This window comes from Dicentrarchus labrax, unplaced genomic scaffold (genome assembly GCF_905237075.1).
Source record: "Dicentrarchus labrax unplaced genomic scaffold, dlabrax2021, whole genome shotgun sequence".
In the NCBI taxonomy this organism is placed as follows: Eukaryota; Metazoa; Chordata; class Actinopteri; family Moronidae; genus Dicentrarchus; species Dicentrarchus labrax.
In genome coordinates this window covers 32,478,030-32,499,771 of record NW_026136713.1, presented here as the reverse complement: position 1 = coordinate 32,499,771, position 21,742 = coordinate 32,478,030, and the positions used below count along the sequence as shown (strand labels likewise).

The following is a 21,742-nucleotide window of genomic DNA, read 5'->3' as shown; positions in this document are numbered from 1 at the left end:
GCACCCTGGGTAATGTCGTAACATTGACGACTGAATCAAAAAGGGCTCAGAGACAGAAAATCAACAACCATCGTCATCGTCTCGCTGCCGCCTCCAGCTTTCACACTGTCAGAAAGGTTTGCTCCAGTCTTTCATCCGGCTTCTAAATGACCTCCTGTCGACCCCCCCGGCCCTTTGGACAAATTCAACATGTCACTGACATGATCAGATAGCTCCAAAATAACCACAGAAAGACACCTTTAAACACAACATGGGATTCATTAATGTAAAGAAAAACAAACGACCAAGACACAAAGTAACAGACAGACTTCTACAGCTGAACACAGAGCTTGTTAAACATAACTGGTTTCAGCCTACAGTTGATCCACATATCTATCTTTCAACCCCCCATATATCTGCAGATGTACACTGATGAGAATGAGAGACTTTAAATTATTAAAAAGGAACAAATTGCTTTTATAATTGTTCAGTCTGACAGTAAACACAGGAGATATCTGGAACTGTTTGTGAATCCTAAAATATTCATAAAGTTATTAATGGAGAACAACAACCAGCTAATGAGACCTTATTGTTCAACCCTGTAACAACACTTAAAATAATTAAAATGACCTGAATGCTAAAAACCTTTTTTAATTATCACCTCTCAGGTTTACTAATGATTAACACAAAACCCATTAATGAACAGTTCATTCAATAGATCTGTTTACAGTAACGTTAGCTTTGTGTTAGCCCTGTTTCATCCTTTTTTAGACACTTAATATTGTTAATAATATTTACTGTAACAGCAGTGTGTAAAAGCAGTGTGTCTGTGTGTATTTTCTAAGATTGTATGTGTTATTGACACTTATTTATTCAGGCCTCGAACAAAGGGTAAAATCTCTCAAAAATTATTTTTGCTCCGTGCTGTAACTGCTGCAGTCGGCTCCACTGCAGTTCAGCAAAAGACCTTAAATATGTGACTGAGTAAGTACTAAACAATAAAAAAGGGTACTGCTGTACTAGAGCACCAACTGTGGATTAATCCGCCACTGACAATAGTCCCTGACAAACGCATTTCATTGCACAGGTGTTGGGAATGTGTGTGTGTGTGTGTGTGTGTGTGTGTAAAAATCTCTATTACAACTGAAAGTCTATGAGAGATGAGAGTCTTGGGAGGAAGTTAATAGCTTTAAACCTGCAGAACAAATAAAAGCAACAGAAAAGCAGCCCTCTTTCAAGATTATCTTTATTAAAAAAATAATAATAACAAAATTACTACTACTATCTCTAAAAGCTTGGGTATTTACTGTGGCCATTTTGTATAATGATTTATTACTTTTTCTAACAGGACTCAAAAATATTATTAAATGTTTGCACACATTTTGGACAAAATATATAAATATTATGCATAGAACTGATTTGAGTTAATCCAATTTATTATATTATGTAAAAAACTGTGGCTAAATGCAAATGCCAGTGCTGCTAAAGCAAATTATTTCCCAGTGTGCCACACAAAAATACATTGGCATCAATTAGTAAATCCAGCATTTAGATTGTTAATCTATTACAAAAGCTCTGACATCAGTGTAGATGGTCTCTGCATTTCTTGCACTTCTTCTCCCAGATTTGCCAGCTTTCCTCCTGGTGAAGTCTGGTCTATAATAAACCAAAGAGTCCTCATTTATCTGAGGAAATAAAGTGCAAAATTTAAAATGAGAGCAGATAAAAAATGCTGATGACATTTTTAGCTTCATCTTTCAATTCCTTACCTGCTGACTTTGCTGATCACCACTGGCTGTTGCAGCATTTGTTTGCGGAGAGACAGCAGCTGTATTAGAAAGTACATAAAAAATATATTAAAAAATAAATGACAGTAAAAAGGATAATTCTTTGGGTTTCACTTTATTGAAGCTGAATAACTGTAGGTTGATTTATATACAGAATGTGAATCAAAGATGTTAAATCACTAATTAAAAGATTGATTGATTAATGTCTCTTACCGTTACAATGACAGGATTTTTTCACGATGGCATAAACAAGGAAGGCTATAACAATCAGATTTATAGCCAGAGCAGCGCACACCAGATAGAGAATTGTATTTTCTTTCTGTGACTCAGACGGGCCGACAACTGAAACATTAAATGAACATTAAAGTTCAGAAAAGTAATAAATATTTACATTATTAGATGAGATTATGTTGGCAAGAGGATGATCATTTAACCATTATATGGAAACACACTTACCTTCAATGTCCAGTTTTGTTCCATTTCCAAATAATATCTCTCCACATGAGGCCACAGCACAGTAATAAGTCCCAGCATCAGAGGAGCTGATGTTCTTAGAGAAGTTGTAGACACATTTCTGTGGAGAGTGAGCCTCAGGACTCTTCTCACATTCATCACCACTGTTTCCATGAGTGTAAATTAAACTGGGATGAGATTCTCCTGATCCAGCTCTGAACCAGAACACACTGTGATTTCCTGGACACTTTTTCTTCTCAGAGTCAGAGAGGACTGAACACTGCAGAGTCACTGGGTCTTCTGGACGGACTGAATCAGACAGAGGGACTTGAACTACAGCAGTAATATCAGGCTCTGGTCCTGGGAAATCACAACAATTTACTACATACATTTTGCAATAAATACATTATGTACAATTGCTGTTATTATGCATATTAATCTCTGTTGCTGTTTTTGGTGCATTTACCTGTAATTCTCAGAAATACTCCTTTCACAAATATAATTTTGCTTTGTATTACTTTTATACAGTAGTAGATTGCAGTATCGCTTAACTGTGTTTTAGGAATATGCAGAACAAATGTTCCAGGCTCTTGTTTTGCTGTTATGTGATTCATCACATCAACAGCCTCTAAATCATAGTTTATTGTTCCTCCTAAAACTTCAGGAAAGGTCTGAGAAACAAGCCTGATCCAAAATAGGCTTGTTGATCGCCCAGATCTGTTGCGGGGACATGTTAGAGTCACATTGTGTCCAAGAGCAACAGTCTTTGTCTCAAAGATGTGATCGTCCGCGCCCCCTGAAAATAAAATTAAAACAGAGCAATGATTAACAACAGGGTACATTCATATGCCTCCTCTATATTACTGCATGAAGATGACAATGTATTTTAAATATATATCTGAAGTAAATGTGGCTTTAATACTTACGTCCAAATTTGAGCACAAGCAGTATATGGAGTACAATCAGCATTTTCAGTTTTTTTCCACTCGACACAACAGTTAATTCAGACCGAATTATAAGAGGATTCCCCCCTAAGTAATCATATCAAATGGGAGGGAACTATTTCAGGGCAATGTGATTGGCCTTTGGTTATGTTGGCGTTTCACTGTACTACCACAATGGAAATATGTCAACCAAAACTTTCCAACTGAAACACATGAAACAACACTAACAGCACATAGTTATTGCTTGGTGATGTTTGTTTTCTCATCCTGGGTTCATAAATGTGACATTTACAGCAAATACAGAAGGCCTTTTTAGGGGAGATTTTGTAAACAAACAATCTGTTGGGCACGCTATTATTTTGATGTAAAGAAGCTATAATGTTTACCATCTTCAACATATTACTGTAATTTAGCAAGTTAGGATGCTAACATTTTCTAATTAGCATTAATAACAAACTACAGCTAAGGGTGATTCTAGGTTTTGCAGGTATTTGGTCATTAACCAAAGTAATGGACAAAGTATTAGCACTAGATGAAAAGTCAGGGTGATCATCAGTTATTGCAATTCATCTTGAGGGGACATGAACGTGTTTACCATATTTCATGCCAATCCTGACAGTTGTTGAGACATGCCAACCTGCTGGTGATGCTAAAAAATAAAGTAAGTGCATAACCAAACTAACGGGGACTATGGCCAGAAATCTTAACTGCCATTTGTCAAAATGGAACACAGAGTTAACCAGAGAAGGATCTGCAATTCCAGGTGCCCCCATTGACAGTATATATAATGGACAGAGCTTCCGGGTCTGAAAAGTAAAGCCAACGCTGGAGTGTCTTAAAACCTGCATTCTATGTAAAGGCCAGCAGGGGGAGTTTAGGGTCTCAGTTGCTAGTTTCACATCTTCAATATACTATGATGTTCATTTAGTAAGTTATGGTCCAGGTTAGAGTAAAATAGACAACAAAGCCACGTTCCGTTGATCATTTCTCACTTAAAACTGTTTCAGAAAGATATTTTAGGGTACTGTTTAGCTGGAATACAACATTGTGTGTGACCAGGCGTGCAGTCAATGAGCGTACATCAACTTACAGTTGTAACCCCAATGAGAAAATTTGAGTTTTATATATTTTAAAAGAGGCTTTTTACTTGCTTTAAGGCAGGGATCCCCAGCCTCCAGCCTGGGGGCCATTTCCAGCCCTGCATGATATATAAAATACAATATAATCCAATTTTTTTTTTGTTTGTTTCATATCAATTTAAACTACCCTTACATGAACAACAAACATAAAAACACAATTCTGATTTTTGTCCCCTCATTTGATGCAAAATAATGGCCACAGGTCAAAGGTCCCTGCAAATGCATGCAAACGGATTGTTAGTAATGTTTTCAGAATATTGTGCTTTCTTGTAGCACTGTACACTGAAATGGATCTCCTATGAGATGACAATACCAGCAGTGGCCACAAGCCAATTTGAGTTTGAGAGCTCTGCTTTAAGGTAACTGCAGTAACATTAAGAAATGTTGGATCAACATTTGTACAGTGTTGAACCTTTCAATGATAGTAGGGACAGTAATACCTGACAATCTAACGCTCTGCAGTATAACACCAGACTGGCAACAAAACATTACCAGAAAGTTAAATCAGCAATTCCCTGAAAAAATATTGTCTCCATTTCCTTTGTGCATAGGTACATTAAAATATACAGAAAGGTGTATTTAGAAGGAGTTATAACTGTAAAATCTGATTAACAATAAAAGGTCTGTGATAAATACTTTTATGTACTTTGTGTCCTGCTTTGTACTTTCTACTCGCTACAGCCTGTTGAAACAAATTAGGCATGGAAAATGATGCATTGTTGTGGTTTGGCTCTCAAGATAAGCTGTGAATACAACAGGGTCTTTTCTTCCTGTTTCGCTCTCTATTTTAGTCTTGCCGCTATTTTACTTTCTCAACAAGGCGCTGTTTTTTTTAAGAGCACAACACTCTATAGGAGTTAAAGGGTGCGAGGGCGGTTGGAAACATGCCTGCTCAGTCACCCTATGTCATTACACTTTTTCATTGCACATCAATGCGGTTTGGTGCTTTTCATTGGTAGTTTCTGAAAAAGTGGGGAGTGGTATACATTCACTAGCCACACCCAGATCAGTTAAGTTAAAAACATCATCTTAACTTTGCCTTACTAAATGCAAAAAGCTTTGGTAGCCTTGTTAAGGCCAACTCTGGTGCGCATAGCAATTACATCCTAATATAACAGAACTAAATAGAACTGGACTACATAGAGCAATGCACTGCTCTAAATGCATGTTATCTCTCTTAGATACGTACAAGTCAGCCCTCTTCTTCTCTACTTCTCTAAAACATCAGAGGAAAATATTCCCAAAACCAGCCAATAACAAAACATCTGACTACTTGGATATTAAAGCAGGAAAGCTAAGGTAGTGGCTTTGAATCCAGACCCCACTGTAAATGATAGGTGTCAGTGTAACCTTGAGTGTGTCTATCTAACTGAACTTGTGGATTTGCAGCCTTTTAAAATGTTTCTCATTTTCGAGGATTGTCAAAACAGTGAATATTTTAATAATTCAAGTTTACTGGTAAACATATTCAAGCATATACAACAGAATCAGATTAGCTGTTTAAAGTAGAACTACCTTTCTAATGTGTCTTGTAGCTTTTTCTTCCTTGCAACTTCACCCTCATCACACATCCTGTTGAAGACCATTGTCAGTTCTGCTCTGAGTAAACAACTTTGATGGTTGGTCAAAGTGCAGAGAAATGGCCCACCACAGCCTGTTAGTCAGTGTAGCTGTTGCATGTGGCTTTGCTTGTTGTTCTCAAGAAAGACACGTAGATGACAAAGTTCTGTGAGACTGAAGTTTCAGTAAACTTTGAGTAGTTTAATGCATACAAGCTTATAAAGTATATTTATAGATTCCTTACAGAATGAGTGAATGTGCAACATACAAAGCTTCTATCTGCTTTTATTAGCTTTGTTTCCTTCTATAGTTGTAGGAAGTTGTGGACAAATATACAGACAACGGTTCACTGTCAAAATAACTGGCTGTTGTTCTGCTAGCCTCTCTCCACACACAACCCTCAAAAACATAGTGTTAACTATTGTTTTCTCTGATTTCCAAATATTTTGGGGCCTCAAGCCCTATTCCAACTGGAATTGTTTCTCCAATGTACAGTAAAGACAACTTGTAGTATATGCACACAATGCAGTGTCTCTACTTAACAGGCTTTACCAGTTGACACATTTGGGTCCAACTAGGCCTACATCTCGACAGCAGATATATTGAATCTTAGTTTAGTTCTTGTGGTTGGATCCATTAAATTGAATCTAAATTATTTCATTTATATTAATTAAGACTTTTATCCATTCAGCAGTTATGGAGCAACATTATCATTCACTTGGAGTCACCTGACTAATATATGTCCAATATTATATATACCAAACTCCTGAGGGAGATCTGGCTCCAGCTGCTAAATGCTCCACTATGTTCACAAATTAGTTCAGGGGTGGCCAACCAGTCAGAGACTAAGAGCCACATTTTTTACATGAACATCCCCCCATCCCTTCCCCCGCCCCCCCGTTCTCTCTCTCTCTCTCTCTCTCTCTCTCACACACACACACAGACCTCTGTTCAGCCGGATTTACTGTAAATGTCACACACAAACATGAAAATGACAGAAATGGACTCCTACAGTACTAAGACCACAGACCAGTCATTTTCAACAATGAACATTGTGTGCAATGTTTCACACACACAAACTCTCAGTTCACAAACAAAAATATAACAATTTACAATAGCGTTTTTCTCTTACTATGCATTTTGCTTAGTGGGACTTCTGGCATTCCTTGCCTCTTCAAATCCGGCTTGTATTCCGTTATTGCCACTCGAAGCAATTCTTTCACATGTGTCAGTCAGAACAGATCGATGCTTTGATTTTACATGTTTCAGGATATAAAACAGAGACTCGCAGACGTATGTTGACCCAAACATTGACAGCATCTTGAGCGCAGCCCGTTTGACATTGGGGTATTTTTCCATTGGCACACTTTTCCAGAACTCAATGGTCCCTTCCCTTAAAGCCGGTTTCAGTTGGTCCTCCTCACAAAGACCGATCATCTCCAACTCAGCTGCAGCCTCATCTGTGACTAGCAGGGATTTCAAACAGTCCATCTCCGCATTAAAAGGGTCGACGAGGAACGTGATCCGTGGCCTTTTCAGATGTAGATCATGGAACCGGGTCACAAAGCTTTCGTGCAGGTTTTCAACCAGTGTTGCATATCTGGCTGTTTGCTTAGTACAGCTGGCGAGGGAACAGCAGTTACCGACGGAGGAGTCAAGGCTTTCTTTGCATCTGTCATGGCGCAAATTAGCGGGTTCACCCGGGTGTAACATTCACATCATTGCCAACCGGAGGTGAAGCCGATTAATATCGGGTGTTAGCGGGTTTACATAGGTTTTTTTGGGCAGTGTAAAAGGGGCTACACACAACACAAAATTCGATATGAACGTAAGAGCCGCATGAAACTAGGCAAAGAGACGCATGCGGCTCGGGAGCCGCGGGTTGGCCAGGCCTGAACTAGTTGCTAACATTGCCTGTCTGCCATTTGGAGCTGAGCAGAAAGTCTAGAGTGGGCTTTAGAGCTTTATCATTGAAAACCGCTGCCTGCTGAAGTCAAAAGTAGTGAGAGTGACCCAAACTAGTGAAGTTGCGGTGGATAGCTGAACAATGAGCTGAAAGTCAATACAAAGCTCTGAAGGGCCGAGTGGTACTGCTGTATCAGTTACATGTGGACCATGGGATGGCTGTGGCTCGAGGTTGAGTAGCTCATCAACTAATCAGAAGGTCAGAATCCACTAATCAGAAAGTCAGTGGTTTGATCCCTGGCTCCTCCTACAGCATGACCAGTTGGCACCTTGTATGGCAGCCTCTACCATCAGTGAATGAATGGTGAATTTACCTTCTACCTGTTACGAGAGCCAAATTGATAAAAAATGTCCCTGTCTTTCCCAAACAGAAACCCTGGATGACAAGCTTATTCCAGGCACTTCTTAGAGACCATGACACTGCCTTTAAGTCAAGTGAGAGGGTTCAGTAAAGCAAACCTCAGGAGAGGAATCAAAAATGCCAAGTATTAGAGGAAACTCAAGGACTACCTCACAGACAAGAACCCAAAGGGGGTGTGGCAGGGAATACAGCACAACCCTGTAATGGTCAACACCAACGTCATGCTAGCAGGAGAACTGAACTGTGTCTTTTCTCGCTTTGAGGTAAAAAGGCCCAATACAGTCTCCTACACACTTCTTTACATTGCTGCTTTAGTCCGGTCACCAATTTATGCATTGCACGGTGTTGCTGTGCGTGCAATACAATGTAAAGTTTTGTTTTCAAGCTGGTTTGCTAAATAGGCTAATGTAGCTAACAATAACACTAGCCTGCCACTGCCCCTGGTGGCTCGAGACAAACGCCACAGCACTTGTTGAAATTGAAATAGGCGAAAATGGCAAAATATTATTGAAATGTGAGACTTGAAATAACAGAATTACTTGAAATGTTAGTGTTTCTGTAGAAAAACATGTTATTATTTCACATTGAGCTTGTTTAGATGAGCCACAAACAATAACAAGCAGCTGCTGCACTGGTGTCCGACTCGTAATGCCCAAAGACAAATGGAACGTTTTAAGTGGTACAAGCCAGGCAATTACGTCACGTTCTCGCGGCAGAGCAACTCGGGCGGGGGATTTACGAGACAAATGGATAGCACCATAAGATCTTTAATCTTTCCCTAACAATGTCACCATCCCACCCTGCCTAAAGTCAACCACCATCTTCCCTGTCCCCAAAAAGCCAGCCAACCATCATCAAATTCACAGATGACACCACTGTAGTTGGGTTCATCTTAGAGAGAAACAAGTTAGCCTACAAAGATTAGGTCCAGAAACTGTGGTGTGGTGTTCAGCACACAACCTTAACACCACAAAATAAAAGGAACTTATTGTTAATTTCTACACTCTACACTCCATATTAACTGGGACTGTGTGGAAAGGGTTCCCATTTCAAATACATGGGAACACACATCTGTAGGGAACTTACCACTGTAATTGGTAAGGAGGCACAGTGATTACACTTACTGGGAGTGCGCAGGAAAAAGTGTTGGCCTTCAACCGATCCTCCGCAGATAATTTACTATTGTACTGTATCTCAGTGTGGTACGCCAGCTGCTAACCAGCACAGCTTTGCAGGTCATCAATACTCCTAGCTCCCACTGCCTAAGCAGAGCCAAAAACATCCTAAAGGATTCTTGTCAGCCTGGTCACCTCTGGCAGGCCCTACAGGACCATCAAAGCATAGACCAGCAGCCTTAAGAACAAATGCAAGACTTGGTGACTTCTGTGGTTTCATATAAATTGAGCGTTTGGGCAGGCAGGCAGGTAGACAAGTTACAAAACTTACAATGGTCCAGGCAAGCGATCCAACAAGGCAACAAAAGCACGAAGCAACCAGAAACAAAGTAACCATGATGAACTGACACAGAAACAAGGGAACACAGACTAAATTACAAGTGACAGCTGAAAATAATCAGTGTGGGGCAGACAATCAAAACGGGACAGGAAGTGAATCCTAAAAAGATGCAAGAGGAGGAAAATTAAAAAAAACTAAAAACACTGATTAAACAACACATAAATAGTCACAGTGGTACTTGATGGAAAAAAAAACATTAATTTGCATTAAATTGCATTCTTTTGATTAATTATTTGAAATTGGGTCAAAATTTGCAATAAGCTTACATGTGGATGGCATGTCATTGATACAATGTTATATTTTTAAAAATATCAAATGTCTAGAAGATCAATTAGGGCCCAGTATTCTCAGCTTTCACCATCAGCAATATTCTACATGAGCAGATTGTAAGCAGGGTTTATATACAACCTATGTGAGTGTTCCAGTTTCTTTCTTCTCCACTTTTATAAAGCATCTAGTTTTCAGTTTATATATGAATACCAAGTATCATTGCCTTTTTTTTGGCAAATCATGTCAATTGAATCCCTTTGCAGAATGTGTTTAGCAGCATAGCACAAAGACTTAGGGTAGAAGAAAATACTTATGGGAAGAGAAATAAAGCTTTCAACAGCTTCAGAAAGGTCTTGTTTACATGTTTTCTCTTTCACGGGGATGAACTGAGCAAAAATGAGCAAACTAAATTAATTTATCTGCTAACCAAAATAAATTACTTCTGCTTTCAGCAGTCTTGTAAAGCTTCATGGTCACATGACGGGATCTCTTCAATCAACAGCCATCTAGTGATCAGTAAAGGGGACTACCAAAGAAAATATACACTTTTATACGATTTCATGTGCTTTAGTTTTGGACTGTGGTGGTCTTTGTATTAGAGGACAATTCGTTTAATAAAATGACAAGAGTAGTTGTCTATGCTTCATTTGGTACTCAAATTGTTAAGGAGTTGAAGGCAAGGCTGGAGAAACCCGTTCTCATGCTAGGTCAACAAATACCAAAGCTTTGTCCTGCACCAGCTTATACAGGTGGTTGCAGGTTGGTTAGGGTTGGCCACCAAAACTTCTTGGTTAGGTTTAATGAAAGATCATGGTTTGAGTTTAAAAAAGTACAATACATAAATTACACAATGTCAGTGATGTCAAGTCTGTGACTTGTGTCACAAACTGGGCCATACGGCCATGACAAAAGGAGGGAGACGCACACAACAAAGCCAATTAACAAATTTATAAAGGAACCCGGCGAATGCGACCCCTCTATTCGCCTTTTGGTGTTGCAGTGTGACCCCCGGGACCCCTGGGAGCTCTGAAAGCTGCCTCCCTCTCCTGCTTGGTCCACTTTAAGTGTGTGTGGATTTAATTTATTCTAATGCAAATTTTATTTTAATCGCATTCGCATTTTCATGTTGTCTACTCATCTCGTCCCCACTGTGTTAAGGCCTGTGGCTCAGAAGCAGGTCGTTCCTTAATCGGAAGGTTGTGGGTTCAATCCCCGGCTCCTGGTCCCACATGTCGAAGTATCCTTGAGTAAGATACTGAACTCCGAATTGCTCCCGATGCACAGCATCGGTGTGAATGCGTATGAATGCATTAGTTTCTGTTTTATGGACTTTGCCATCATCTGAGTGAATGTGTGTGAAAGGGTGAATGTGGCACGTAGTGTAAAAGCGCTTTGAGTGGTCGGAAGACTAGAAAGGCGCTATACAAGTACAGGTCCATTTACCATTTACCATTTAAGTATCTATATATAGACATTTTAAAGTTAGTTTGAAAACATGGTTGAAGGACAGTCAGGTCCTTAGTCATTGAGTCAGCATTGGTACTGCAGTTTCTTGTACAGATGGATTGTCTGTACAAGTGCTACCTAGTGGGAATTTAGTATGATTCTTCTGTTGTTTGTTTCGGGGTGGTTGCTGATTGTTGATTGTAAATATTTGATTTACTGCTACTGATCTTTCATCTCCGTAACCAGCGCATCACAAGCTGAGTGACTGCACATAAAAATTCATTTTTGGCTACATCTGGTACAATACATGTATTGTTCCTAACACTAAATAAAATAGTACAAAAATGTGCATTTGTGTAAATAAAACAGCTTTAAAGGTTTTAGAAGACTTCCACTGTTTGCGCTAAACTAAGCTAACAACAAAAACTGTAAATTTCAGACTCAAAGGAGGTGTTGTAAGTGTTGTATCTCAACCTCAGTCGGAATTCAGTCAGAATAGACTAGATTGCTTTGGAAAAAGAAACTGTATATAATTCTTGTTGCATTGAAAATATGTCATGAAAATAGATAGTGTTTGCTAAATTCAGGGGAAGTACATTTTCTACATTTCAGCCAATCAGAATGATTTTTACTTTGTTCACCTTGTGACTAAACCTTCCATTTCGCTGAGAAGACATCAGTTGCGCAAGACAACACTGCTGTACCACAATGATGGCAAGACTGGCTGCTTTGATTCTTCTCTGTGCAGTGTGTAAGTGCAATTCTTAACTAGAGTGAGAAAAAATACTACTGCAAGCTACTGTTTTGACTAAACTGTACGTGTAAAACATATTTATATACATTAGACAAGGCCCAGTAAGTGGATCTTTCATTGAATTTGTTCTCCTGTTTTGTAACTTTGCTATTCATTGTCTCTTTTCTTCAGATCTGATTCACACTGCAGAGGTTCCTCAGCAGATCTCTTTGACTGTGGTTGAACTTGGTGGGATTACTACTTTTCAATGTCCAGCCTCTGAGAATCAAAGCAAATTTTTTCACTGGTACAGGCAGTCTGTTGGATATATGGTCCAAACAGTCGCTGCTGTTATACTTGGCAAAATAACATTCAGCGAACCATTTACAGACTCACGTTTCACAGTGACCAAAGTGGACACTCACTACTTTCTTACAATCAGAAATGTCACCAAAGAAGATGAAGCAACATACTTCTGTCAAAATGGATCGCCGTACTCACAGAGTTTTGTTAACGGCATCTTCTTGGCTGTGAATGGTACAATATCTGTCAGTGTTTGTGCTTATATAAATTATCCCTATGTCGTACAAATAACAGATTGTTAATTCCTTTCATATTGTTTTTCACTGAATCACACAGATCGTAATCAGCAGAAATCTGTGAATGTGAAGCAACATCCAGAGACAGCATCAGTCCAGCCGGGACACTCAGTGACTCTCCAGTGTTCACTTCTCCTCAGGAAAAAAGAAACCAGAGTCCAGTGTCCACGTAAACACAATGTGTACTGGTTCAAAGCTGGATCAGGACAATCTCATCCAGACGTCATTTACACTCACAAGAACAGCAGTGATGAACAAGAGGAAAGGAGCTGTGTCTACAGTCTGTCCAAAACCATAAGAAACTCCTCTGATACTGGGACTTACTACTGTGCTGTGGTCTCATGTGGAGAGATCCTGTTTTCTAAAGGAACTCAAGTGGAAACTAAAAGTATGTCTTTTCCTCTATATGCATTTACCTAGCAGAAAATAATAGATTTACCCTGATTACATTAGTCTGTTGATTTCTCTGAGGTTTAAGAGAATTAAAATCAGGTTTTAACTTAATTTAAAATGTATTCCATTGTCTAAGTTCTTATGCAAAAACATGTTTGACAAAGTTAAGGTTATATAAAAGGTTAGGGTTAGGTTAAATTACTTTTATTAAATTGCTCTTATTTTGCTTTCTAAAATGTGTCCTCCTCCACAGGAGGTTGTAGGAAGAAAGCAGTTGAAATACTGTACTATTGACAAAGAAAGTAATTTGTTGATGGAAAAAACTCAAATAAACACACAAAAAGGAACAAAAATATTTTGGCATTTGGCCCTAACCTAAAAAAGCCTTTTGATGCAACTTTATCGGTTTTCTTAATGCCTCTGTGTTTCCAGTAGTAAAATGATCACGACTTTAATCAATACAAACACAGTGCGGAGTGTCTCTGAAAATGTTTCTGATTCCAGGACCAGAATTAGACCCAGTTGTCCTTGTGCTTGGAGTGCTGTTGGCCTGCTGTGCGACCGTGATTGTCGTCCTTACTTTCTACGTAAAGCGAAGAGTTTGTGAACATTGCAAAGGTAGGTTGATCATACATGGATTTTAAATTATGGATCATAAGTTATGCTTGTGATCCAACACTGATTACTCCCGCCAACATTTTACAAGATTGCCATACTTTATTTAAAACTATTACTTCTATATCTTGATACATATTTATTGTGTACATATTAAATAAAATATTTACCCGTGTTCCTGCACAACACAATAATGTGATGGAAAAACTGATATGACAGCTATCTATTTGACGGCTCTACGTTTAACAGGAACAAAGAATGGAGCCCATCATCCCAGACATGGCAAGTCAACTATGGATCAATCAAATGATTTGGTAAATATGCTTTAAATAAATCATACATGCCTTCCTTTACAGCCAGTGAACACAGCATCCAGCTGTGTCTCGTTCTTGTGCAGTCACGTCTGCCACTGCCAGAGATGATCCACTGCCATCCTAGCAAGTAGCCAAGGGAGATAGAGAGAGTTCTTGATTTTGTGAATTCTAATGATTTTTTTTCTTTCTTTTTACTCTATAATTTCTTGCTTTGGCAATTTTGTCTTTGTTACACTCATTCCAATATGGCAAAATTGGGGAGAGAGAGAGAGAGAGAGATTCCCGCCCTCTTTGTGATCACCTATACTATAGTATAGATATAGTGTCATTAACATATTCTTCTGTTTCTGTTAATAATAGCACGAGTGTAAAATTTCATGGTTCACTTCCAAATTACTACGTTGACCAGCAGTACCAAAGCTGTCGATAACATTTTATGATAACACTACTGACAGACAAAATAAGCAAACATGCAGCTTTCTATGAGATTGGCTTTACTGACATTTAAGGGTCTGTGTCCACATAGTGTTTGTTTTTTTTTTTAGCTCCAAACTTTTCAGACAGTTGCTGGTGTCACTTTCACTCTTTTTCAGGCAACCAGTTTTATATTAGATGGTGGATTGGTCACTAGGGCTGGCAACAAATATTCTAAATTTGAATAAAAATGACAAAACAAAGTAGATATTCGAATGTGGAGGGAAAAAAGCAGCACCACTGTCTGTGGTGTGACTCCTGTCTGCATGGCAGATTGGTGTCATTCTCAAATGAAATGTAGGTCAAGCTGAAACACGCAAATAAGTCGACAACAACTGTGTGGTAATGATGGCAGAAAGTTTGCAACCCAACTTGGCCACAGAGAGAGTGATTTGCATTCTAAGCAATTTAAAAAGCCCCATTTGGAAATAATTCAATAACACTAAATCATAACAAAAGCTCCAAAATAAATAAAGCAGCTAACGATTTAGCTTCTATGGTACATTTATTACAGTACAGAACCATTATCACTAATGAGGCAGAGGAATAGCTAAACATCAGCAACAGACAACAGAGTGACAGGGAGAGAAAGTCATAGCTAACTGCTAAACTGTTAAGCTAAGTACCGTAGCTAGCACAACTAAATAGCATGTAAACAACTGTGGGACTAGTGTTGTTAAAAGGAGAGAGCTATGAGTGCTTGAGCATATGGTTGCCACCTTCAGCTTGGAAAAATAAGGGACACCTTGGGAGCGGCCTCATGCCGTGGGGGACAGAAATTAGGCAGGGGGTTTAGGCCTAGCGGTCCTTCGCCATGATATTTTGAGTGTCAGACACTTCATTTCCTGCATTCTGGTGACATTTTATACACCAAGCACGTTTCATGCATTCATTTAAAAGTCCTCTGCTCCTCTTAACATGACTGTAAAGGAAATAAAGAGTCAGTAGAGTGAGAAACAGTTGCATCAATTATTCTCAGCTTCTTCAGGTCTTCTGCTGACATCCTCAGAGAACTGTTGATGTGTGTATCTGGAGAATGATAATGACTAATTCACTGACTGTACATAAGGGCTTTAAACACAGTACAAAACAGGTGAAAACATGTTGTATACATTAGAGTGGGGTGTGCATTAAAATACATGACGATCCTGTATTATATGGTACGGGTGGCAACACTACTTCAGCAGAACTAGTGTTTAAATATAAAGTGGGTAATTATCTGCTGTAAGGACGAATACAACTAAATGAACTAGGTTGAGCTACAGCAGCAAACATGGCAACTGGAAATGATGTACTGACCGTAGCATGTCAGAGCAAGTTGCATCCTTTGGTCAGTATAACCATAATTATGTCATGTAGCCTATTCAGTAAATCAGGTATTTGAATAGTTCAGACCTTTGTGTTGTTTTTCCAAAGAATAATCGAATCAAAATAATCGAGCACTACTGGTCAGCCTGTTAACCAAGAAAATGAAGGAGAGGCTCGTTCTGAATGGGTCTGCCCTAAAATGACTGATGGTAGACAAGTATGGGAGCAACACAAAGTTGTCATATTTAAAGGGACATTGTGTAGGAATTTCTCCCATCTAGCGGTGAAATTGGATTTTGCCATTCAAACGAATAGTGTTCTCTAGTGCCTCGCGTTTTCAAATGCGTATTGCAACTACGGTAGCCGTTATGTATCAAGAAGCCTACCTGTCGAGGAGAAAGCAGGCAACTTCAGCGTCCCTTTGAAAGTCTTTCTCCTTCATTAGCTCTTTCCACCTGGGAAAAGCTACCCTGATGTTTACACTAGTTTTTTGAATTCGCCGGTCACGTTGCCTTTTTAATTCCCTTTTTTCGCTTTTTTGGCGACAAGGATTCCTTCTCCTGTGGCTCGGCATAAGTATGATCCTCCATTATGAACTAAAGTGCAGTGCAGACTTTCAAATGTGCCAGGCAGTGACAAGCGCCTCTCACTGATCTCCTTCTCTGTTATAGCTGGTTTCAGTCACATGACACTGGCTCCGAACGAAAACGCGGTGTGGATTAGTGCGACAGGTAGGCTAGTGCTTTATGTCCCTCTCGGCGATTATAGTTTTTCAAAATGGCGGAACGACATGGAAGCCTCCATGGACTTGCCCGTCCAATGTATATACAGATAAGAAATTCTTCGCTTACGAGGATAAGTCAGATCATTGGCAGAGGTAATTTTACACCAATGAGGACACATTTATGAATGAAGACATTGATTTTAGCTAATAAAATACTTAAAACACTACACAATGTCCCTTAAAGTACTGCAAGTGACCTGCATATGTGAAGAACACAATGCAGCTGGATGCTGAATTTGTCATTAACACACAAATATAATTTTTTTCAGGATGATGAAGTGGCAGCGAACTATGCAGCACTGGACTTCTCTGCAAGGAAAATGAAAAGAGGAAAGAACAAGAGAGAGTCGCCACAAGAGTGTGTGTACTCTGTTGTTAGAGCAGATAACCATAACCAGTAGCATCCCCCTCTATAGGCCTATGAATTGCTCCCCAAGTCCCTTCAAAGGGCCTCAGCTTTGAGCGACAAGAAGCAGTTGTTCATATGTTCGGAAAAGTGGGTTGATTTTGTTGGACAGGTTTGTTTTTCAGTTGTTTTGCATGGCATAGATGTCAGTTTTGTTGTTTTGTTGACATCAAAAATTTAATTTGTGGGGGAAAAAACAGCATCTTCAATCACTGTGAATAAAATCTGTCTATTAAAGGGTAAATCCATTGAGAAGAATTTAGCTTTTAGACATGTTCACATGAAACTGACACAATATGCTAAAAGACAGTTACACACAGCAGGCCTGTTAAATCGACGTGAATTGTTTTCAACAACAACGAGAAGGAAAAAGGAATATTGTACTTCAGACATTTACTTACAATGGCCATACGTCATACCATGCAGTTTTGCGTCCCGGGTTCTAGCTAACAATAAGAATCTATTAGAATCGATACCCAAAGCGGCCAATATTGATAACCACAGTAAATGCTCACCACTGCCTTCATATTAAAAACCATTTATTGTGAAGCACACAGGATGTAATCAGCACACCACACCACAGCCGATGAACAGAGGTTAACTGATAGGGCAACAATGAGGCTCCTGTTGTGACAATGACGTTTAAGTGACAAAATGACTGCTGACATAGAGTGATATGATTGTTGTGGCCTTTCATTCTGACTACAGTAGTTTTCTTCCACTGAATTTTACTAATCATCACAGAAACTATAAATGTTCGGAATTTGTAAACAATGACACAAATGTTAGGTATCAGTGGAAACAATGAGACAAGTGAAATCAAAGTAAATAAAAGTACAAAGGTGAAATACTATACAATAAAGTAAGCATGAAAAAAAACGTGAAAATGACCGGAAAATGTAGACTATATAAGCCCAACTGAAATTCAATTGCAGTGCTATATAGCATACATAAATCACCTTTCCCGCTGTCTTTGAGAAAAAAATCAGAAAAGGCAGAACATTGTTAAGTATCCATTGATGGAGATCCTCCCATTGTAGCCCCTCTAACTGATATTTCCTTTCTTCATTTTTCTACTTCCTTTCTTTCTTTTAATAATAAAAAACTATTAACACGTTTACTTGATTTTTGACTACAAAAAGAGATTACTAAATGTGATTTCAGTTGGTCTTTTATAGCAAATTGAAATGTTGACATGAAATATTCAAAAAGAAAACTGCACACAAGCCTCGAGATGCTGTAAAGTTTTTTACAAAGTGTTTGGCAATAGATAATCAATATTTATTGTACATAAGCTGCAGCTACAGTTGCTTATACTGACACACCAGCCTGAAAATAATGTTTTCCTGTCTTGATGATACAAAAAGTTTATGTCACTCACATTCTTATTGTTAAACTGTAACTACGTACGTTTCCCCTCCGATGGAGAGTCATTAACTTTAAATGAGCATCATCAGAATGTGGACAACGTCAAATGAGGTTAAATATAAAATGACTAATGTTTATATATGTGTTAATGATCAGGCACACTGTTCACTTGGAAATATGGAATTATGGCCATATTCAACACAGTTGCACTAGTTGATTCTTCTGTTGTCTGAATTCTGATTATCATTCACTCAGGTATGAAAAATATAAAGCTTAAAGGTACGATCACAGGTGAAGTGGTCAGATCAAAAGCAGGACGGGTCAAATGATTTATAATAATCTAGTTCACACAAACAGTTTTAAGTGGAATTTACTGATTTGCTAATTCAACCCAAAAGCCTCAGTAGCCCTCAGCGTAGATCCTTTCTCTCTCTGCTGCTTCTCAGTCCCTCTTCCGCCACTGCCAGTTTTCATTACGGTAAAGACGACAGCAGAATATACCCGTGTGTCCTCATGCGTCTGAGAAAATACATGGAACATTTTTAAAGATGACTATCATGATGAATGCATTTAAAAAGAGGAGGACAGTTAATCTTACCCTTAAATGCTGATTTTGTTGTCCACCAGTGTTTAAAGTGCCTGTTAACCAATGAAAAATGGGATTCAGTGAATTTCACTAAATTAAAGAGGAATGGTTCTGTAGATTAAAATATACTCAGCACTATGTGAATTCAGTGACGTTAGCTATTCCCAAGAAGAACAAGGTATAAGTAACATTCCCTTACCATTGCAACAATCAAAAGCCTTTATTGAAAAAATGAGGAAAGCGCCAACAATCAGACTTATAGCCAAAACAGCACACAGCAGAAGCAAAATTGTATTGGCCCTCTGAGAATCCCACACGTTGACTGCTGAAAAAGATTGAAAAAGAACAAATAATTAAAATAAATTATTAGTAAAATCATCATAAACTTATTTAAGAACAATTATTCTTCGTAGTTTACCTTAATGGATTCTACCTGATTTCCAAATAATTTCCTCATTATGTAGAAAAATGATGCAGTTACCTTCAGGGTCGGGTTTTGACCTGTTTCTACAAAATATCTCCTCACATGTGGCCACAGCGCAGTAATAAGTCCCAGGATCAGAGGAGCTGACGTTCTTGAAGATACATTTCTTTGTTGAGAGTCCGTCAGGGTTGTTTTCATATTCTTCCGCACTGTTTTGTTGAGTATAATTCAAACTTGGATGAGATTCATTTGATCCAATTCTGAAACAGCACATACTGAGATCTCCTGGACATGTTTGATTCTCACAGTCAGAGAGGACTGAACACTGAAGAGTCGCAGAGTCTCTTGGACGGACTGGATCAGATGGAGGGACTGCAGTGATATCAGATTCTGGTCCTGGGAAATTGAAAACAAATCAAAAACAAAAAACAGATATGACTGACATACATTTTCAAATAAAGTTGTTTCTTAATGAATTAGGCAAGTAAGCTATAGAAATTAAGTTATAGAAACAATGGAAATCATAATGAATATTTAAAAATAATTTGTAATTACCTTCAACTCTCAGGTCCACAGTTTTTAAAACTATCCACTTTTGTTGTGTTTTAAAACAGACGTAAATTCCAGTATCACTTCGCTTTACGTTTTTAATCTGCAGAACAAATGTTCCAGCTTCTCCTGAGACTGTAATGCTAGGATCAGCACTCTCAGTTTTAAATGTTCTTCCTAAGACTTCGGGAAGGTTTCCAGAAACAAGTCTGATCCAAAAGGAGGTTGAAGAAGATTCGCGGGGACATGTTAGTTTCAGGTCATCTCCAACACCAACAATCTTTGTCTCAAAGAGCTGATAATCTGTGCATCCTGAAAAGCGATATCTTAAATTAACAACAGAGTAAGAATAATGTATGCCCTCTCGTAAGAGGATGAAAATACTGTAAATGTAAATCTGGACTAAATCTGACATTTCTACACATACTTACGCCCCACTCTGAGCATCAGCCCCAAATACAGTAGAATCAGCATTTTCTGGTTATTCCACTTGAGACTGCTGTTAAAGTGCATTTGAAAAAGATTCACTTTAATAATTATTTCAAGTGGGAGGGAACAATTACAGAGCAATCTGATTGGCCTCTTGTTATGTTGTTGTTTCGCTGTGCAACCACAGTGGAAATAATATCAACCATCTTTCCAACGTAAACACATGAAACAACAACAACAAGCCTTTCTTTCATTATTCATGGTGGGTGTTAATATCTCCCCTGCGATGAACATCAGCAGGAGAGTTTTGTATTTGTGTTTTTTGACTATAAGTCTATTTTCATTTAATTTCAATGTAAATTATTATTATTTACTAATCTGTATAAACATATATTTTACAATTGCTTTGGCAATGTAAATGTTTACTTCCCATGTCAGTACGACCTCTTTGAATTTAATTGAAATAATATTTCTCCTCCTGTGGCCCTGATTACACTTCTCATCTTGATGTGAACTAATCTCCAACACTAATTTTTACAACTATTTATTTATATTTCCGAAATATTTGGTCTTTCGGTTTTTCGGTGTATCTGAAAATGTTCTCGAAGCTGTTGAAGGCACACACAAATATGACCATTGATTCAGCTGGATAATACAAAATGTATTAGTTCTTCGAAACCTAGTTTTCAGAACTACTAGAATAGCAGGTGTCATGCTGTGTTGTTTCCACATATTTTACTAATGTAATCATTCCCTCTCCAGATTGGTCAGTATTACCTATACTAAAGACTTCATATTGGATTCTGCAAAGCTCAAATTACATCAATTGACAATTTCTTTTAATTACATTGCTGTATAATATCTGCACTGGGTAACACTGCTCAGGTATGGATTAAGGAATTATTGTGTGTGTTAAAGTTTTTATAAAGGCAAAAATGAATGTTTGGACTGTGATGGGATGCAAGCTACATTTATTTTCACCATGGTACATGAATGGCACACAACTTCCAGGGACTTGCACTAAACCTTAGTTCAGTCAGGACCACTTTTGTCAAAATAACTTATATCCCAAGCAGAATTTTACATTTGGTGGTATGGCTCTGTTCTGGGACCTCCTTGTCCTTCCGCGTGCCTACGTGGAAAACCTTTAGGCAGGGAGAGCACACCTCCCTGCCCTTCCATGTGCATACATGGAAAAGTTTAAGACAAGGAGAGCGGCAGCAGAGACCCCCCAGGGTACAGAACAGAGTAAGCATCAATGGCAATCAGAAAATGACATTGATTAATTAGAAACAACATAAAAAGGAGGAGCTGGGGTGGAGGTGGGTGCAAAAGGCTTGT

The 21,742-nt window shown here is 38.5% G+C and overlaps 3 protein-coding genes across 4 annotated transcripts; 1 reads left to right on the top strand and 2 right to left on the bottom strand.

Moving 5' to 3' along the window:
• Nucleotides 1-1,208: 1,208 nt before the first annotated feature.
• LOC127374301 (signal-regulatory protein beta-2-like) lies at nucleotides 1,209-3,211 on the bottom strand. The gene is made up of 6 exons (XM_051419468.1): nucleotides 3,146-3,211; nucleotides 2,686-3,015; nucleotides 2,223-2,579; nucleotides 1,980-2,108; nucleotides 1,749-1,807; nucleotides 1,209-1,664 (listed from the first exon to the last, which is right to left on the bottom strand). The coding sequence occupies exons 1-6, from the start codon at nucleotides 3,186-3,188 to the stop codon at nucleotides 1,536-1,538; spliced, it is 1,047 nt and encodes a 348-aa protein (XP_051275428.1). The 5' UTR covers nucleotides 3,189-3,211; the 3' UTR covers nucleotides 1,209-1,535.
• Nucleotides 3,212-12,095: 8,884 nt separating this feature from the next.
• On the top strand, nucleotides 12,096-18,168 carry LOC127374300 (uncharacterized). Of its 2 annotated transcripts, XM_051419467.1 has the most exons (7): nucleotides 12,096-12,170; nucleotides 12,345-12,689; nucleotides 12,792-13,139; nucleotides 13,649-13,762; nucleotides 14,009-14,073; nucleotides 16,527-16,586; nucleotides 16,909-17,023. In XM_051419467.1, exons 1-6 carry the CDS (start codon nucleotides 12,128-12,130, stop codon nucleotides 16,542-16,544), a joined length of 933 nt encoding a protein of 310 aa, XP_051275427.1. In that variant the 5' UTR covers nucleotides 12,096-12,127; the 3' UTR covers nucleotides 16,545-16,586; nucleotides 16,909-17,023. The 2 variants fall into 2 exon arrangements, with proteins under 2 accessions (XP_051275427.1, XP_051275426.1); XM_051419466.1 differs by lacking the exon at nucleotides 16,527-16,586 and having other exon boundaries at nucleotides 16,909-18,168.
• Nucleotides 17,568-20,571, bottom strand: LOC127374316 (uncharacterized). Its single transcript, XM_051419494.1, has 6 exons — nucleotides 20,404-20,571; nucleotides 19,979-20,284; nucleotides 19,481-19,819; nucleotides 19,199-19,324; nucleotides 19,012-19,052; nucleotides 17,568-18,932 (listed from the first exon to the last, which is right to left on the bottom strand). The coding sequence occupies exons 1-6, from the start codon at nucleotides 20,483-20,485 to the stop codon at nucleotides 18,795-18,797; spliced, it is 1,032 nt and encodes a 343-aa protein (XP_051275454.1). The 5' UTR covers nucleotides 20,486-20,571; the 3' UTR covers nucleotides 17,568-18,794.
• Between the last annotated feature and the right edge of the window lie 1,171 nt (nucleotides 20,572-21,742).